This window comes from Astyanax mexicanus, chromosome 1 (genome assembly GCF_023375975.1).
Source record: "Astyanax mexicanus isolate ESR-SI-001 chromosome 1, AstMex3_surface, whole genome shotgun sequence".
Classification (NCBI taxonomy): Eukaryota; Metazoa; Chordata; class Actinopteri; order Characiformes; family Acestrorhamphidae; genus Astyanax; species Astyanax mexicanus.
The window spans coordinates 108209556-108229696 of record NC_064408.1 but is presented as its reverse complement, the minus strand read 5'-3'; the positions used below and the strand labels follow the sequence as shown (position 1 = coordinate 108229696).

The window sequence follows — 20141 nt, the reverse complement described above, 5'->3', positions numbered from 1 at the left end:
CGCTGTCCAATGAAAAACAAGTATCTCCAAAACAGCAACTTTACAGGAGAGATATAAAACCTTTTTTAACTTTCAATGGATGTCAATGTTCAAATAATTTGGGAGGATTTCTATTGGCCCATAAATCAAGACATCCTGACAAAGTATAAGGGAAATGTGGGTAGTTGAAATAATTTAGTAAGCTAAAAATCAACAAAAATGGAGATACTTGTTTTATATTGGACAACAACGATAAAAAGAACTGGTATAATTAATGTACATATTTATTACCAATTAAATAGAAACTTCTTAAGCAGATAAACATGAACTAATCAGCACCATGCCTAATGCCAGGCATGGGCTAGAGTTGTATAATACCTTTTATAATACCCCACAGCATTGAGCTGTGTAGCAGTGGAACTATGATATCTAAAATGGTGGTAAATGTATACATCCTGTGCAATAAATCAACACAATTTTTATTTATCATCAAATTTAAAAAATATATATTTTCAATTGAATATGTGCTTAAAAATAGGACAATCAGTTAAGATCATTATTCTAAAAAAACACAATTAAGTACATGATAGTACGATTCAGTACGTTTGGGTTGAGTTGGAGAGTTGGGGATGAGTTAAGGTGCTAATTTAGATTCCTGGCCTGTCTAACACCTGTCTAAGTACAGTAGTAACAGTCAGGCCTTTTAAAACAACCCCTGTAAAAGAAAAGTGTATTTAAGTATTTTTTTTAAAGTGTACTTAACATGAAAAAGTACATATTTTTTTTATTAAAATATGTACTTAAATAAATATAAAATGTACTATTTTAGAACAAATTACGGCAACTTAAGTATATTTCAATTGCAATAAAGCTATATTTAAACACAACATAAAATCATTAAATTGTTGGGGTATTCATTCCACTTGAGACCACAATGTAAATAATACAAAAGTTAGAAGTAAACTGACAAAATCAATGAACTAAAACTGAAACAAAGTACATTGAAAAAAAAAGAAAAAAAAAAAGAATTACAAAATCAAAAAATAAAAATGCACTACTGACTGTGTACTACAAAAAAGGAAGGGTTTTAGTTTGATACAATATAAATCACCAAAATCTGAAATAGTGTACATGGAACAGAGCATTATTCTGTCTTCATTTGCTATCAGGTTGGTACAAATTAGTGCAGTCACTGGTTGTTTGTGCATATTATTTGAACTGTAATAAATGTGCATTAAACTTTATATTATTCTTCAATCCAGAACAAATTAATTTTTCTAGCATGGTGAAAGTTATTAACATTACACTAGCTGACATTTGGCCTGCCATTTTAAATGTGTAAAGCTCATAATTCTGACTTTGCACCTGGGAAGTTGGACCTTTTAACTGGATTATATATAAAGGCAGCATTATCTCCCATCAGATCTGTGTTCATCTTGGCCATGTGATTGTATTAATAAGGAGACCCCACAGTGGTGCAAACAAAAATAAAAAAAACAGAAATTTCTTCATTAGTAAAAGTAACTTTATTGGTTCTGTACACTAAAAAATGTGAAAAAAGAAGAATCCCATGCAACTACAATACAAGTTTGCAACATGGGTCCTGCTACAGATTATGAATTCATTAGATACATTTTCCCAATAAAACCGTTAATGTAATTCTCACAGAGTAAACGGTTAAGAATCCAGGAAAAACCCAATAATAGTGAACTCTGAGCACAGAGGGAAGGAAAGGACCAGTAACACAATTCACATTTTTACAGGAGAGGTTTGACTGGTGTGAGTTATAGGATGCAGTTTTTCAGTACTAGCTTCAGTAAGCTAGTGAACACACAAATAAGGGTAGCACACACTATACCCTACCAATAAAAATATTACATATGTCCGTCTGTTTAATTCATTCACTACTCCTTGTTCTATGCATTTGCCTTTAAAAATTCAGCTATAATGACTGTTAGATTCAATACAACAGTTTCAAACAGCTCAATCTATTTTAAAATGTTTATATGTACATATTATACATTATAATCATAGTTTTATGGCTACATCCTTGTTTTTTCCACTCTGTCATTTTTTTCAGCTGCACTGATCATATAGGAGCACTTTGTATTTCTAGAATTACAACCCAATCTACAGAACCCTAAAAGACCACCACAGATAAGGTATTATTTGGGAAGTGGATAATTATCCATCCTGCATTGACACTGACGTGGTGGTTGGTGTGTGGATCAGAGACAGCAGTGCTGCTGAGTTTTTAAACACTGTGTCCACCCACTGTCCTCCACTATATTAGAGATTCCTACATAGTGTCTACTTTGTAGGTGTAAAGTCAGAGACAGAAGCTCATCTGTTGTTGCAGTTTGTGTTGGTCCACCTCTAGTTCTTTATCAGTGGTCACAGGATATTACCCACAGGAGGCTGCTCACAAGACGCTCCACAGGCAATGCTGGCTGGATATGTATGGTTGGGGATCTATTCTCAGTTCAGCAGTGACACTGGTTACGTTGCTCAAATTCGTTTTTTTGCTCAGATCTTGACGGTTCACATTCACAAATGTAAGTGAGCTGTATCTGTGCGTAAAGTGAACGAATCTGTCCCTGAAACCTCTCACATGTGCACATTAATATCTGTATAAACGTCACCTACTTTACCAACAACAACAAAAAAAAATCATATTTCAGAGACGACTTTAGCTTTATAAAGGGGAAATGGATGCGTTAGCAGCTCATATGTGGAGCATCTTTTTCTGGAGTGGAGAGTAAACAGCTGGTCTGAAGTACATGCTCAGATCGAGGAGGAGAAAAAAGGGCAGGCGGTTTGCTTTTGCTGTTTTGCAGCTGCACCAAGAGATGTGTGGGTACAAGAGAGAAGCACGTAGCGCATGCCTAAAACGCAAAAAGACGCATCAATTCCGATTTGACAGTTCACATTAATGCCGCATGTCCACGGATCGGATACGTATCCGATTAGGATCACATATGAAGGTGACTCAGCCATGAAAAAATCAGATCTGAGCCACATTGAGTAAAAAAAAATCAGATTTGAGTTACTTCAGCCTGGTAATGTGAACGTAGCCACTGAGATGTTTAAAAACTCCAGAAGCCCTGCTCTATCTGATCCACTACATACTATAACACACACTATAATGTCCTGTGGAGGTCCTGTGGGGTCTTGATGACTGAAGAATAGGGTGAAATGATGATAATAAAGTATGCAGAGAAACTAAAGGACTATTGCCTGTAATTATATTACAACGTGCACCTGTGTACTGTATACGACCAGTGGAGCTGAATTAATGGATATGAGAGTAGAAACAATAAGGTACACATAATATCCTGATATGTATTTTTGGTCTTCTATTTATACCAATGCACTGATGCCCTTAGAGAACGAAGAAGAAACCTGTTTGTTCAGCCTCACAGACAATGCAGACACAAGAGTAGAGGAAAAACCAGACAGGTGAGAACTAACAGCTCAGTAATCACATTTACACCATACTATCCCATACAAAGATTTTTTTGTCTGTTACAGCACACACAGTTCACAGTTATTCATTTTTTGGTATGTTTTTCCTCAGAGAAAGCGAGTTATGAAGAGTTTTATTTCTTTGCGCCACACTTGCTCACACTATGCTCAGTAGAAACAGTCACAGACTCACAGGAATAAAGGCACCATTGTATCAGGGCTAACCATTTCCCACTACTGTCTGTGTATGAAAGAGGGACACATGTTGACCTCTGTTCTCATCCTCGTTTTATCCCCCATTTTGCTGGTCTCTCAGCAGTGTCTGAAGTGCTCCATCATTCTTCAGCAGCAACTGAAACACACAGGAACACATAAAAGTACGTGATTGGCTCAGCACACGTGTTTTACTCAGTGGAGAAACTGTGGTTGAAGCTGTAGAGATAAAGCAGGGTGTGTAAAGTTTAATAAATAAAAGTTAATACCAGCAATGTCTGCTTCAGCCTCAGCCTGAGAGGCTGGACCCTCCCCCACACCTCCTACAAAACACACAAACACACACAGGAAATCAGAGTCTCACATTCCTAACTCATGCTCCAGGGGGGCTACATGTGGTCAGCTGTAAGAGAGTGAAGTAAAGAAAAGAAATAAAAAAACATAAAATTGTGTGTTAAACTCTATCATTTATTTATTTTCCCATTTGGCATAGCATAGAATAAACAGGATTTAATTATGCATGCAAAATAATATTAGAATTATATAACTATTGGCTAATAACTGCATCAGGCTGATGCGTCGATTTGACCAATGTGTGAAACCAACACTTGCTGAAGTATTTATTGTATTTTAGAAGAGAACTAAAAGTTGCTGGCACCTCTGTTAGCAGTGCAGCTAAAATGTCTGAGGTTTGGCGTTTTATTTTAAGTGAGTGAGTGAACAAATGTTACATTTGTTTCTAAAGTTATATTCAGGTGTCAAGTCCCTTTGTAAGTTATAAATATGTATATCAGCATTGCATTGGAACCGGCAGATATATACATGTGTAATACTGAATATCGGCATCAGCCCAGATTTTCCACATTCTGTTTTTTTTTTCTTTTTTAATTTCTGCCACTTATAACCTGAATATCAGGAAAAAATATTGATTGAGGATGAATTTTGTATTGAATTAGGAGAAAAACAGTTATATGAATTGCACTAAACTGTTTAAATTGTTCTTGTTTTGTTGGTTTAACACAAACAGCATAATGTTTGTTAATTTTGCTAATTAACCTAATTTGAAATACGGGGGCAAAACTTGAAAACCATTCATAAAATGTAATTAATAGAAAGGCTATTTTAGTTTTAGGAAAAATACTTCCTTGTACTTGCCAATGTCCTAACAGCTGGTATATCTTCTTTTCTCTCATTGTTGCTGGAAGAAATGTTTCCCACTCCTCTCTGCAGAATTCTTTCATTTCTGTGATTTTTCAGCTACAGTTTTTGGATAGGTAGTCTCACCTTTTACTCAAGCATTCTGTTTTTAAAAATCTTCTCAGACTCATATACATCTATCACCTTCTCTTATGTTGGCCCTCGTAGTACTGTATATACTAGAAACAAAGAACCAACTGAAGCCTCTGCAAACCCACAAAGCGACACAGGAGTGAAAGAGTTTGATGGTCTATGATGTGTGAAAGTCTGCAGGGATGTAAGAAGCTGTTGTATGGAAGAGTGCTTAAAGAGAATGACACACTCCGGATAGCAGCAGGCAGTACTATGGCTTCTTGTCCTCTCTCCTACATTACAGTGAGTGTTCAGTATTAAAACAATATCCAGTGTGTTGGGAGTAGAACTGCATGTGCTTGTTGCTTGTGGATGTACAGTTTCACAAGAAAACAACTAAAGACTGTTCTATACAGTATGTTGCAGAACCCTACGGCTCTAAATCCTGCTCAATTATACTTTGCAAATTTAGGCAGAGCACTGTTGTACCCATCATCTATCTGTAGTTCTTTAAAACATCACCCCTATATTTAGAGTTGTCATGCTGTCACAATGCCTAATATCTGTCAACATTTTTTTTATTCATTTATTGCTATTTTTCATCCCATTTCCCCCCCAATTATCCAACCTATGGATGCCCCAACACCAGAATAAAGTCTAGCACATGCCTCCTCCAATACATGTGAAGTCAGCCACCATCTCTTTTTTAACTGCTGCTGATGTAGCATTACCCAGTAGCATCACAGCACGCTCGGAGGGAAGTGCGGCGACTCAGTTCTGATACATCAGCTCTCAGATGCCTTTTGCTGACCGACATGTGGGGAGAGAGTGCTATGTACCCACCCAGAGAGAGCCAGGCCAATTGTGCACTCTCAGGGATCCAGCAGCTGATGGCAAGCTACATGAACGGGATTCAAACCAGCGATCTCCCTAACATAGTGGCAGCGCTTTAGACCACTGAACTACTCGGAGCCTCAAATATCTGTCAACATTAACACACAAGAACAAACAGTACTGACTGGAATAGTAACACCATGTATTTGCACACATACATTTGGTATAGTATAAATATTTCAATTTAAGTATAAATGAAACCTTTTGTTTATTTTATTTATGAATTTTTTACATGGATTTCTTTGTTATTTTAGCTGATACAATTAAACCAACCAATCAGCACTCCCCTTATTTATTGCAATGTTTTGGTCACAAGAAGGGTAAGAACAAGTACCTGCCTCCTCCATTACATAAGAACAACCATCTGTAGGCATGCAGCATCACTAGGCAGTCAACACTCTTAGAGGAAAGTGCTCGATCCCCAGCTCTGATAAATCAGCCAACAGACGCCTGTTCCAGCCAATATTACAATTGTAATAAGGGAGAAACCATTTATGACACAAAACTGAATTTCAGCTCACTTCGAAAGGTATTGTTTTCGCTCAAAATGCTTTCATGCTTGATTCCAAGTGGTTAGGTCAGTGATTCACACCAGAATTTAGGATTGTTTAAGGTGTGACTACAGGTTTTCATTTAAACCAAGCAGGAACACACCCAGTTCCACACGTTTGTTAAAGTTCTTTCAGGTGTACTCAGAGAGCATCATTCCTACAAACAAACTCTGACAGCCCTATTGTGACAAAGCTTACCTTGAGGGGCCGCTGGGGCCTCCGCAGCAGGTTGCTGAGGGGTATTTGTATCTGCACTTGTTGGTGTGAGGACTGCACATTCTTGTGCAGCCTGTAGAACTACTTCTGCTGCTACTGCAGCCACTGCTACCTCCACATGAACTGGCTCTGGATCAGAAGCAGCTGGGGCAATAGGTTCTGGTTGTGGTGGTTCCGCTGGTGCTGGTGCTGGTGCTGCTGCAGGCTCTGTCACTGCACTGGAATCTGCTACTGGTGCTACACAGGTTTCTTCAGGGGCTGGTGTGGATTCTACAGCCACAATGGGATCTGGAGCCGGGACAGGTTCTTCAACTGGGGCAGGTTCTGCAGCTGGGGCAAGTTCTGCAGCTGCTGTTGGTTCTGCCACTGGGCTGACCTCTGGAACTGGCACAGGTTCAGCAGCTAAAACAGGTTCTACATCAATAGTGGGCTCTGGTGCAGGTGCAGGTTCTGGAGCAACAGTAGCTAATTCTACAGTGGTTTCTTCTGCAGCTGGTATAACTTCAGGCTCTTGTGCCGGAACTGCTTCTACTAAAGCAGCCACTTCCACTGGTTCCTCAGCAGGCGTGGCCTCAACTGGCTGTACAGATTCTGCTTCAACACCCTCAACAGGTGCAGGAGCTTCAGCTGGTTCTGCAAGACTCAGCTCCTCCAAAGCAGCAATGACCACAGTATCTTCCTGTGGCGTTTCAGTGGAAGCTGCTGGCTGTTCAGGTGCTGTAGTCTCTAGACTCTCAATCAGATCAGCCTGCTCTGCCACCACTTCCACTGTCTCCAGAGCCTCAATGGCAGCAGAAAACTCGCTGTCTTCTGCTGCAGGGCCTAGTTCTTCCGACAGGGCACTCTGCACTGGCAGCTGCATCTGGTCTGCTATAGTTTCTGCATCATCTGCTAGTATTCCATTACTGGAGACTGAAAAACAGACAAAGACATATAGAATGGTTGAAAATAGAGGTAGGCTATTTGCCAGGACACAGGTCAACTATTGGTACTATATGGATAACTGTAAGTAAGAATGTAAGATATAAGATGTCTATGAGTGGTTAATATTTACCAGAATGAGCTAACATAGTAGTTTGTTAGGCTAGTAAGAGCCTTGGAGACCAAACAGAAATGGAGGATAATTCTGTTGTTGTTGGACTGCTATTAAGAACACTATAAAGACTATAGTGCAAAAATGCAAAATTATGTTTGAATTAATTGTAACACTGAGGCAGTTCTGGATGGGAATACTGCCTGCAACCTACAGCTATTGACATGGACACTAAACTGGGAAAAAGTACACAAGCAGGAAAAAGTAGGAAATATGCAATTTTAACATGTGAAGTTTAGTGAGAAGCTCTGTGCCTGGACACTGAAACAAGCTGCTTTACAAATAGAAAGTGGTGAAAGTACAAGTAGAATAAAAGACACATGTCACATTATAATTTCATGTAACTTACATGGGTAGAAGGGTAGAACCCACAAACGATCTTTATTTCAAATATTACTTCAGCCTGTGGTCACCAACATTAACAACATTACTGTAGGAGTGATGTGAAAAGGACATGCATGCCATTCATCCACCCAAAGAGAGCATGGTTAATCATGCTCTCTCTGACTCTAGCTGCTGAAGGCAAAGAAGCATGATCTTTAAAAAAATCTTAAGAAAGCTTTAATCATTTTAAAACAAGATTTTCTTAAGGCATTCATTCCCAGTGATCAGATTCCTGATTTATTAAGCTTTTTTTAATAATATTATTTACAGTTCTGCTCTTATAACTATGGATCAAATTATTTTCATAAACTAAACATATAACAAATCAGAAAAAAACAGCATCTATGTCAATATTCTATGCTGAAGAGTGGGTGCTGAATGAGTCCCATTCTTATTGTTAGTAATAAGAATTACAGGAGACTTAAGAAAGCTTTTTTTATTTTTATTTTTTACACAGCTAAGAAGGCTATCATAACTATGACACTTTTATTGTATGGATACAGATATGCTAATTTAGTTTAGAAGGTACAGAAGAAGACCATCACAGTGACGGATCTAGGATTTTTCTGTGGGGACGTATTATTTCACTAGTCACACCATGTTTGAACATCAGCTCACAGATGCCATCTGCGGATTGAGATCATCCTTTGAAGTGATGTGGGGGGAGAGTGTCATCTACCCACTCAGAGAGAGCAAGGCCAATTGGGCTCCGGTAGCTGATGGCAAGCTACATAAACAGGATTCAAACTGGCAATCTCCTGATCATAGTGGCAGTGCTTTAGAGAGCTGGACCACTCAGAACCTCTCCTTAATTTTATGTGCATTTCTATTGTATATAAACAATAAAGTTACAGTACAGGGGCACTTCAGTTGGCCAATTTAATTTAAGATATAAACCATCTGTTAATAAAAAATGGTCTTCACCGCTAAATGTAATTTAAAAATAAAATAAATATGTATAAATAATACATAAAAATAAAATAATAATTAAAATCCGTGTATCACACACTCTAAAGCTGATACTAAAGCTGCTGTTGATGTCCTCGTCTGAAGTTGATACTGGGCTTAGCCTGTAGCTCCCGCTTCCTGCTGCAGCTGAAGAGAGGATTGGACAGCCCACGGGCATCCACTGGAACGGAATGTGATGACACGGCACAAAATATGAAAATAGGATGAAAAAATAAAAACACTCTCTCATTTTCTGCATCCATTCACCCTATGATGTCTGCAAGGTGAAAACACGTATGTGCACAAGATGCATTATGATCTTAGTGTTTTAGGTACGCTCTTCAAAAATTAAGGTTATTAATAATAAAGTTGCTACAAAAGTTTATTTGAGCACTTCTGTAGAAGAACCACTATTTGTGGTTTTGTAGCACAGGCATGCAAACGCAGCATGTTGCAGATATGGAAGCTTGAAAGTGAACTGGTTTAGCAGGAACATTAGATGCGACCCAGGACAGTTTAGGGTCCAAAAGGACTACAAGACGCATGCCTAATTCTCTTCTGAAAAGGTTAGCACTGATTTTCAGATAAAGTTAGCTAACCTTAGCTAGGTAATGTATCACAACCACAAGTAGGGATGGGCATTTTGAGTCATTTCAACATTACAACGGTGCTTGCGATTATATTCAGTGGTTCCTCTGCAGGTGGGTTATCGAGGCAGTGAGTATTTGACATAGGTAAAGTGATCCAGAAGAGTGCTACAACATGCTAACATGAACTGCTATCAGTCACAATGTAGGAGCAGACTGACTCTGTATTGACTTAATTTGACTACAAATGTGATTATATGTTTCCATCGCGAAAGTTCTTGAACTCATCTTACGCTAATTTTTTGTTTTTGTTAAATGTCATTAACCTGGCGAGAGCTTTGCATCTGTGGAGGAGGTGAGGCAGATAACTTTTCCCATTTTTTTATTGGGATGCAGTTAACATTTAGTACATATTATTACATTAAACTGGTAAAAAAAAGAGGTTTCTATAAACTTCTAAAAGTTTTTTACACTCATGCATTTCTTACATTTGCGATTCTTTATGGACTAAAATAGTTCTACTATGGAAACTGAATAGAGTAAATTGAAATTACAAATTTAAATTATTGTTGGTTATGAATGACTCATAGATTCAGGACTGCGTGTATTTGAGATGTCATGTTAACACAAGTCATGTATGAATATTTGATAAGGGCTTTTGCCCTCAGCATAAGTTTGAAGCTCTTCCTTCAATATCCTCAGACGCTTCTGCAATTTCCTGCTGGTGTAAACTGGTGCAGGCAGACGCTCGGCAACGGGAGCCAAGATGAAGGCTGGCCAAAGATGACAGGCTTTCCCATCAAAACAGTCTGCAGACAGACAGAGACGGGGGAAGGGGGCACTATAGAGCTGCTGCAGACAATATGTCACCTTTTCTCCATGTCACAACATTTACTGCTGCCATGACATAAGCACGTCTGAAGTGTGGCGGTAAACAATGTTCCAAACTGTTCTGTTCCGTCTGACACACAGTGGCACTCTGCATCACTTTAGCAGCACTCCAACACTGTTCCTATTCTTTTCTTACATACAGATTTACTGGCCTCCATTCACCATCTCCCTACTGACACAGCCACAGTACAACAAACTGTACACCACTCATCTGTTTAATAACGATGAGTTTACTGTCCATTATTGTGTTTTTAGAAGGTTTCTTTTAAAGCTTTCTGCTACTAAAAGAAGCGTCGCTCAGGTATCCTTCTACAATGTTCTCAGGATGTTCTCTACATTAATAAAAGAATCTACTGAAATCCAGAGGTCTATCACATAACATCTTACCCTGAGGAAATGTTTTATGGTCTCAGCATTTTACCGTTGTTAGGTTTTATTGACTTACTGTCCAGTCACTGTAAAAACAGGTCAGGTATACACAGTATTTTTAGGTGGGGAATACAAAAAAATAGTCTAATAATATATAATAATAAATGTGGATTATTTATACCTCACTCATACAATTTTATTTAAGTCCAGATCCTTCAAGATCTTCAAATACAGACTGAATTCAGGAGAATTGATTTGTATGTAAATAAAACATTCAGGTTTCAGTCAGGATCTGTGCACACAGCGTAACTGATTCACACAGGCATATTCAAATCTGTGCGAGCACAGTAGAACAATATGTACATTACTATATAATGATTATAGATCTGCACAGAACTGAAAAACCATATGTATTATCTATTGAAACCTTTTTTCAGGTTTTATGAAACCATTATTAAAATGAAATGCTTTGTATTTTCCCATATTAATAACTAACGAATTATCAAAAGAACCACTGAGGTTTGTAGAGTACTGTATATCTAGGTGTTATTTAAAATGGATATAAACCACAAATTCTAATAAAGTTTTATGTGTTTGTTAAACAGAGAAAACACCCACTGCAGTGGCACTCTGGATATATGGAATTTGGTCTAATCTGCATAGTTGACAGAGCATCAGTGAATTTCACTACTCTACACAAATTATATACCGTAAGATTAATTAAAATGTACAGTTTAAAGAACATCAAATGGAATGGAGCCTTTAAAGTTTTTTATCCATCTTATCTTCCCTTAAACTTATAAATATAAACTATATAAAGGTTCTCACTCACAGACAGAATTTTCAAAATGGTCAGTTCTCTTCCATCTTCCAGATATTATATAACATCACCAATAAGAACCCTTTTTGGCATCTTTAATTTTATGATATGTCTGACAAATTCTTAAAAAGGGTAGGGGGTCAAATTTGGTGTACCGTCTGTCACAATAATTACGTTATCAAGTTTTAGTGTAATATATTAGCATGACATGACATGACATTAACAGATCCATTTACCCGATTTGCCAGTGTGTCGGATGTTTAAACATTTGTTTAGATTTTTTTTATGTAGTTAAAATTGTTTAAGTATTTTTTTTCTTGTATTTAAAAATGGATGTAATCCATATCTAAATATTCTGAATAATTAAAAGTTTACTGCTCTTTATTATGGTGTACTTGCATTATTACATATACTTACATATATTAATAGTACATAAGTGGCACAAAATAGTCTTAACAATAGTCTGAATCATTGACTTCTGTTACAAATCTGATAAAATTCTTGTAATTTGTTAATATCTCAGTTAAGGGTATGCCATATCATATTGTATGCAATAATAAAATCAAATTTTCATTTTGTTGAAGTAGTGTATTTTTTTTATTTTTTTTTTTTTTTATTCAGTGTTTTGTCATGTCGCCCAGAGTATCATTATCGCAAAAATACCATAAAATATTGTGATATTATTTTAGGACCATATCGCATTTAGCAGTGACTGATGTACTGAATGGTGGTCAGTTCCATTGGTATTTAGTTGAGCTTTTGAACTCCAGAGAACCCAGTTTCACTTGGAATTGGAATCATCACTATTCTCCTGCAGCCATTGCTTAGCATTGGGGATGGTGGCTTCAGAGTGTGGTGCTTTATTATACAAACTATTAGTTAACAATGAAACTCCTATGTAATCAGTGAGTGCACTTTAAAAAAGCTGAATTCTCGAAATAATGAGAATTAGCTTTAGTAGTGTACCTGTAGACCGCTGTATCTGTTGGAACCACCCAGTCTAGGAGTTTTCTGGGTGCACTGATACGAATCTGATGTGGAGACACACCAGACTGGTTGGACAAAAACAACAGATCCATGCCTTGGGGCATTTAGTAGCCTCAGTGTATAACTCTACACACATTCCTATAATGACCCAACAAACAGTGGGGTGAAGAGAGAACCCAACTAACTCCTCAATCAGAAGATTTAAACACTTCAAATAAGCAACATTGCTGAATAATCTTCTAACACTGTTCCTTTATAGAGGAGGATTTGGCATGTGGGAATAATGTTTCACAAATACATTTTTTACACATTTCATATATTTTTTTTATTAAAATGAGGTTATTCTTTACATACAAGTTCAACTCAGAGATTTGAAAGTTTCCAAACTGACTTCCCAACATCTCCAGGATGATGTTTCAGACATAAGTAGGTTCATATCCAAATTAACAATTATAATCATTTTGTTCATATTAGTGTGGCCTGTCCCACCAATGAAAAAATAGCTTGTACATTCATTAAATAATAATAAATAATAATTAAATAATGAGTAATGAAGACTTCCATAATCATAATGATGAATTTTATAATTTACAATAATACTGACCAGCCATAAGACCGTCAGTTTGTTTAAATACTGATGTAGGATGATTCGTTTTAGTTCTGGATCACTGAATGGCACTCGCTCCCTGAGTGAGGTATTTGGTGTTGTTTCATACCTCCAGAGAACCCAGTTCCACAGCTTTAGAGACCAGTATTGTATACAGGACTATGGGAACAATGTTGGTGTCAAGTTATGTTTATTTTTAATATTGTGTCAAAATTCTATAATTATTCTGTAGAAATGCTCCAAAATTAATAAAATATGGATTACATTATTTTACATGGTCTTCCACTGAAAGTTCAATCTTATGTAAGGTTGCATGACAGGGACTATACACTCCTGTTGCTGTTGCATAGCACTGGACACGGGCGCTTTTGTGCAACTGCTCGAGTGTCATGCTTTTAAAGGAGATAATAAAAGTCACTAATGAGTGCACTTCAAAGTAGCTAAACTTCTATTGTGATACTGAAGTAAAGACTATTCCCTATTGAACGCTGGATGAACAATAACATTTAAAAGAAAAATGAAGCTTAGCTCTTAACATTCTGAAAAGTTTTGTTTTTACACAACTTTACATATAAATCACTGCATATTATTTATTCCAAAACCTACAACCAAATTTAATCAATCGAATGATGGTTTTAATGCAATTTTCAAAATGGCATAATCAAGATCAAGAATCAGGACAAACACATTTGTTTCTGTCAGAAACCTGAACACTTATGTGGTAGTGATTTTCATATTTCACACTTTTTCTTAAATGAAATACAAGGAGGTTATATCTGAATATTACTATAATCAATTAAATGTAAAGGAAACAACGGCTTGCACATCACTTAAGTTGTTATGTAAGAACAAAAAATAGAAATGGAGAATCGCTCATATATTTGAACAATATCTAGATGATCCCTACATTATTAACTTCAAATTGAGCATATGTAATAAATATTTCACACATATTACAATATATAGCATTCCTCTCTATCCAATATACAGCTTTGGAAATTAAATAAGAGACCACTTCACTTTCTGAACCAGTTTCTCTGATTTTGTTATTTATAGGTAAATGTTTGAGCAAAATGAACATTTTTGTTTTATTCTATAAACTAAGCAAAACATTTCTCCCAAATTCCAAATAAAAATACTGTCATTATAAAAAGCATTTATTTGCATAAAATGAAAAATTGCTGAAATAACAAAAAAGATGCAGAGCTTTCAAAAAAAAAGATTTTAGAAATCAATATTTGGTGGAATAACCCTGGTTTTAAATCAGTTTTCATGTATCTTGGCATGTTCTCCTCCACCAGTCTTACACACTGCTCTTTCTGCAAACATTCCAGCACTTCAGCTTGGTTTGATGGCTTGTGATCATCCATCTTCCTCTTGATTATATTCTTGAAGTTTTCAATTTGGTAAAATCATAGAAACTCAGAATTTTTAAGTGCTCTCTTATTTTTTTCCGGAGGTGTATATCTGACAACTGATTTAAATCACGCTATTTTTAAACATGGGATATGCTGGTATGTACACTGCACTGTCTGTTAAAAGGGTCATGTCTAATGAGGAGGGAAAAAGTATCTGTAGAGTAAGTGAATGTAAAACTATTGGCTAATTTATCATTAAAAATGTATCTGGAAAAAAAGAGTATGTGTGTACATAAATGTACATATATTGTGTACAGGTTCATATATGATCATCAGCTTTCTGTATTGGAAATTTAGCTTATAAAAAGTATCATTTTAAACATAGTAAATTAAATGCCACTTATATTGTTGTATTGCTTTTATGATTAAATCTAGACAAAGCGTTAGTTAAAGCCTGGACTGGAAACCCACCTCAACACAGGTTAAACCAAAACATGCCAGAAGTCTAAAGGCTGAGTGAAGCTACAGTCAGAAGAAAAGAAAACTCACCAAAGTCCGTGTCTTCACCAGCCTCCTCAGGTTTAGAGCCTGGTCTGTTTTCCTGATCCACAGTCTGAGAGCTGGAGGATGAACAGCCCATCTTATCCCTGAAGTCAGATCTACTCTCACAGCTCAGAACTCTGGGTTTACAACTTGTTTAGAGTTTGGAAACTTATTGTTTTTTTCTGGTGTTTAGCAGAGACTCATTATCTTCCCTCTCCAGTCTGCCTGGTCATGACCAGCCCTCCTCTCTTTCTCTTACTCTGGGTCAGCAGGGTCTGGGGTTCAGCTCACAGTGAACAGCAGAGCGGCTGATCTCTCTCTCAGGGGGTTTAGTTGGAATGGGAGGTGAAGAAACGTGGAGCGCATGCGCACTGAACTCCTGCCTGTGGCTCCACTGGTAACCTCAGTGTTGACGGTGCTGAGTTACTAACAAACACAGCAGCTCGCTACTTTACTAACCAATCATTTACTAATGCTACAAACATGCAGCATATTAATGCAGAGTAGCTTTAATACGACTTTAAAAAACATGGCCACCAAGGAGCTTGTAAAGGACATTCTTTAGGATACTGTGGGTCTGGATATTAGCTTAATGTTTGGAATTTAAATATATCCTTATATTAAAAAAATGCTTTAAAAAGATTTAATAATTTCACAATGTATTGATTTACACATATGCGTTTATTATTATGTCATTGTATTTTATCCCAAAAATATTTGTAAATATTATTCTGATTTTTTTATATATATATATACATTTTTGTTTAATTTTATAAATGTATTAACTCTCTAAGGCACAGATTTTATTTGTTTTTTTGGGTGGAAAATAACAACAACCTTTGCTTTATCAAAAAAGGTGGCATTGCTGCATAATGTAAAATAAAAAGAAGTCACATTTTGTGACAAAAAAGAATATTAAAAAAATTAAAAGAATGTTGTAATAATCAAAAGATTGTTGTGGCATGTTTTACCATTTATTAAATCTATTGTTTTTTTTCATTATTTATTTTTCATTCTCTATATTTTTTATACTAAAATTCTGCCAACTAAGACAGGATTCTGAGACAAGTTTAAGGCACCCAGTCATTTCTGAATCGAGGTTTAATCATCCAGCCTTCTGTTATTCGGTAAGAATGTTAACAGATAAGAACAACAAATCACTTATATCTAGCAGTGAATTATTCAGCTAAAGGCCTGAAGGTAGCATTTCTTGTATTTCAGACACAGCCGGCTTGATCCTGTGGCTCTGCTGGTAACATCAGTGTTGACACTATTGAGCCCTGGAGTTGCTAACAAACACAACTCGCAAGTTAACTAATAATTAACTAATGATACAAAATTACAGCATCTTAATGCAGTCGATTGATCTTTCAACAATTTTAAAAAGCCTACCCAACAAGGCATCTAGCGGTTAACAGTAGTTTGGATAAAATAAACCTAAACAGTTTTAATGGTAATATAATAAATTAATTGTGCAGACTAAATCTCTTCATCTTAATATTTCCACTGACTTTCCAAGTACACATGTTTTCTGTTGTCATTTTCTATTAGTGTTTTTTGACAAAAGTGAATCTGGTAGTTGGTCTTTACATTGTGCCAAATACTAAGTTATTATTTTGAGATACTTAGTCATTATTTTGAGATAATAAGTCATTATTTTGAGATACTAAGTTATTATTTTGAGATACTACGTCACTATTTTAAAAAAACTAAGTCAATATTTCGAGATAATAAGTCAATGTTTTGAGACACTATATCCTAATTTTGAGATACTGTCTCGTTATTTTGAGAAGACGTTATTTCGAAATACTATCTCATTTTGAAATACTAAGTTATTTTGAGATACTAAATCAGTACTTTGAGATACATTGTATTATAAAAAAGCAAAATGTACCTAATGATGATAAAAAAACGTTCTTATTTATTTTAAGTGGCAAGAATGGTGGTCAAGCCAGGGTTCCGAAAGTAAAACTCCAGCCCAGTATATAGTTCTGACTTTCCGGGCGGCTCAGCTGCAGCTCCAGCCTCCCATGCAGTGGAAGCAAAATCTTGGGAAGGATTTTTACTTTCTGGACCTGGACTACCCACCTCTAGTACTGGCAGGTTTTCAGTTTTATCGAAACAAAATCTAATTCTAAATCTATCGCTTTAATATGGCATTTTATCTTATATATTAGACGGTGGATTAGTTCTTATTATTTGTTCTGAGTACAGAAACGTCACGAAAGTGTGCACCTCAATAAGTGCCCTAGATGAAGAATTGGGACAAGACCTCTTCCTACCGTCAGCTTCTCGTTCACGTTCTCGCGAGACCGAAACGAGGCGGGGAAGGGAATCGGTTCATTTTTAGCGGTCTCATCTTTTGATTCAGACCCAGAGCCAGGGGTTTTTATGATTCTTTATTACATATGCAACTAAAAAAAGCTGAAAAAACATCGCTTCTTTTAAAAAATATTAAATTGTTCGTATTATATGAATATATACCGGCTATATACGGTGTTTAAATGTATGTAATATATTGTTTCATGTGTAGTTTATTTTCATTACTATCTTTCTATTATTTAATATATTAAGAAAATAATAGAATCACCCCTGTACATTTAAAGAAATCTAAATAAATAAATAAAAAAACGTGAAGAAAAAAATTAACCAGTTCTTTCAGCTCCCAAGTGCATCCTCTGATTTTTTGGGGTTGCTTAAATTAATGTATTACCAAATTATGTGTGGAATTAATTACTAATGTCAAACTTACATTATATGAAGTTAATAAAAGCTGAAAATAATACAATTGTAAATTGGTTTGCAACGAATATATATCTAGATAGTTATATATATATATATATATATATATATATATATATATATATATATATATATATATATATATATATAGCTAAAATATAATAAATAAATAAATAAATAAACTTGAGTTTAACTTGCTTAAATGGGTCAGCAGTCTTAGCCAAAAAAAAAAAAAAAAAAAAAAAAACAGTGGGCTGCCATGAGACGCTACAGCGTATGTTTACACTATATACAGAGTCCGTTCAAATAAAAGATAGTGAGAGGTTAAACTACAGATTAAAACAATAAAAAACCCAAAGGAAATGTATTTATTTTATTTTAAACTGATACGTCGTCCAATTCAGAGAGGCGGTTCTTAAAGAGTCGGCTCCTTTACGACGGACTCGTCATATAGTCTTTAGTGCTGTAGTTAGTGGGCTAGAGGTTGGCGGCCGAGCAGGAGCCGGATATATTTAGATTATATAAAAGCTAATCATATAGTTATCTAACTTGCAAGCTTTAAATCCTATTTAACCATCTCAGTATCCGGCTATATATATATATTAGACTGAAGATCTGGGCACAACTTTAATTATGACATTCAAACAAATGAACATCAAGAAGAGGAGAGGTGAGCACGTGGCTTCCATACATACACACACAGACACAGTACAGGCCTTGCTGCTAGCTAAATTCTTAGTTAATCTTGTTTATATACCGCACTGCACGACTGCTCTGTAACAGGAGGGATTGTTGTCTGTAATTTTGAGTTTTGTTACTTTTTTTATTATCTACATTATTTAATGCGTGAATTATACGCTTCAAAAGGCATTATTATTACACAGATAATAATAAGACACAGATTATTACATTTTAGTGGGACTTTTATTTTGACATTAAATCGTTTTGGACGCTGGTCAAGTGTTCCCATGCAGCCTGGGTAGGCTACAAGCACGTGGCAGCTTCTGGGAAAGCTAAGCTAACTACTTAACCCTAACCTAACCAAGCTAAAGGTTTTGTTTTGTTCTTCTAGGTATTTGTTTTTGGTCCTATGGTTGGATTAGTTCCAGACTTCTCTTAAAACTTCTAATTTTCTCCCAGTGAAACTCTTATTGTGTATTTATTGTTAACAGTAGGCAAGAAGAGCCCTTTCTAGAGGCATAAGTTATGTGTATGGTAACCTCTAACTTAGTAGATGTTGTGGCCTAAATGCCCCTAGTGATAAAACCCTAATATTCACGGTTTCTGTGACTTTTCCCCTGGTATATATATCATATGTATTTCAGATATCAACTATGCAATTGGGCTACTAATATCAAACATGCTTAACTAGCTGCATAGTTAGCTTTCCTAGTTAACAAGCTTACTCATTACCAGGACCACATGTCCTTTAAGGGGCACTAAATCCCCTGTTTTTTTTTGCTGACTCCATGCTCAGCTCAAATTTGAAAAATGCTTGGGGAAAAAATGGAGGGGTAGTGTGGAAGGGCATTGGGTGATGTATGGGTTTAGGGGTGGGCAGGAGGGAGAGCCGATTGGCTGAGTTGCAGCAGCATGCTTCTGATAGCGGTGAGACGCAGATGGTTGCATTTGGCATTACATTATGTAGGTTTTAATTAGCAACTCTATGGCTTGAAACACGAGTGGACAATTTAGGCCTTTTTATGTTTTTCCATGGCGAATCATTCTCACCTGTTGGATCTGTACGTGGTCTGATCAGGGCTGGTTATTCGCCAGAGTATTGCACTCGCAAGAGACTTTGGGGTCAGGCTGCTGTGCCTGCTCTTTACTCTACCTGCACTGCTAGTCACATTAACTCAACACTGAGTACCTTTTCACTTTACCTTATCATTTTTACTCTGCTAGCTTACTGTAGTTAATTTAAATCTAAATAAAAGTTGTTGTTTTTTGTACCCTTTTTCTTTAGGTGACCCATCAGGAAAATGCAGGACAAGTCCAACTTCTGAGAAGTGGAAACAGAGAAACTACCAAGATAAATACAGGCACTTTTTAAGTTTTCAGGTTGCAATAGTACGTTTTTATTAATGTATTTATTTACAGTAATCTTAATTGTCTATTTCCTGCATGCTTTATGTAAAATGTAAAAGTTGCAGTGTGTAACGTGTCAATAAAAAATCTCTACAGAGTAAATGTGTACTGTGTTAAGTCATTGTATGTATTACACT

General features: G+C 36.2%; 1 protein-coding gene and 1 long non-coding RNA gene across 3 annotated transcripts; one reads left to right on the top strand and one right to left on the bottom strand.

Annotated features, from left to right (window-relative positions):
- Nucleotides 1-1482: 1482 nt before the first annotated feature.
- On the bottom strand, nt 1483-15532 carry LOC103038077 (skin secretory protein xP2). 2 transcript variants are annotated; one of them, XM_007234720.4, is made up of 4 exons: nt 15181-15532; nt 6570-7499; nt 3927-3980; nt 1483-3796 (listed from the first exon to the last, which is right to left on the bottom strand). In XM_007234720.4, exons 1-4 carry the CDS (start codon nt 15269-15271, stop codon nt 3780-3782), a joined length of 1092 nt encoding a protein of 363 aa, XP_007234782.3. In that variant the 5' UTR covers nt 15272-15532; the 3' UTR covers nt 1483-3779. The 2 variants fall into 2 exon arrangements, with proteins under 2 accessions (XP_007234782.3, XP_022535625.2); XM_022679904.2 differs by lacking the exon at nt 3927-3980.
- Nucleotides 15533-18466: 2934 nt separating this feature from the next.
- On the top strand, nt 18467-20106 carry LOC111194819 (uncharacterized). Its single transcript, XR_002651299.2, has 2 exons — nt 18467-18586; nt 19883-20106. It is a non-coding gene; the product is annotated as an uncharacterized LOC111194819 (long non-coding RNA).
- The last annotated feature ends 35 nt before the right edge of the window (nt 20107-20141 follow it).

What these genes read in the sequence shown, in the direction of transcription:
- LOC103038077 (XM_007234720.4), bottom strand. Translation starts at nt 15,271, where the DNA reads ATGGGCTGTTCATCCTCCAGCTCTCAGACTGTGGATCAGGAAAACAGA. An exon ending in TGGTGAAGACACGGACTTTG is followed by an intron (nt 7,500 to 15,180) that starts GTGAGTTTTCTT and finishes TCTGTTTTTCAG; the next exon opens with TCTCCAGTAATGGAATACTA. An exon ending in GGCCCCAGCGGCCCCTCAAG is followed by an intron (nt 3,981 to 6,569) that starts GTAAGCTTTGTC and finishes TGTGTTTTGTAG; the next exon opens with GAGGTGTGGGGGAGGGTCCA.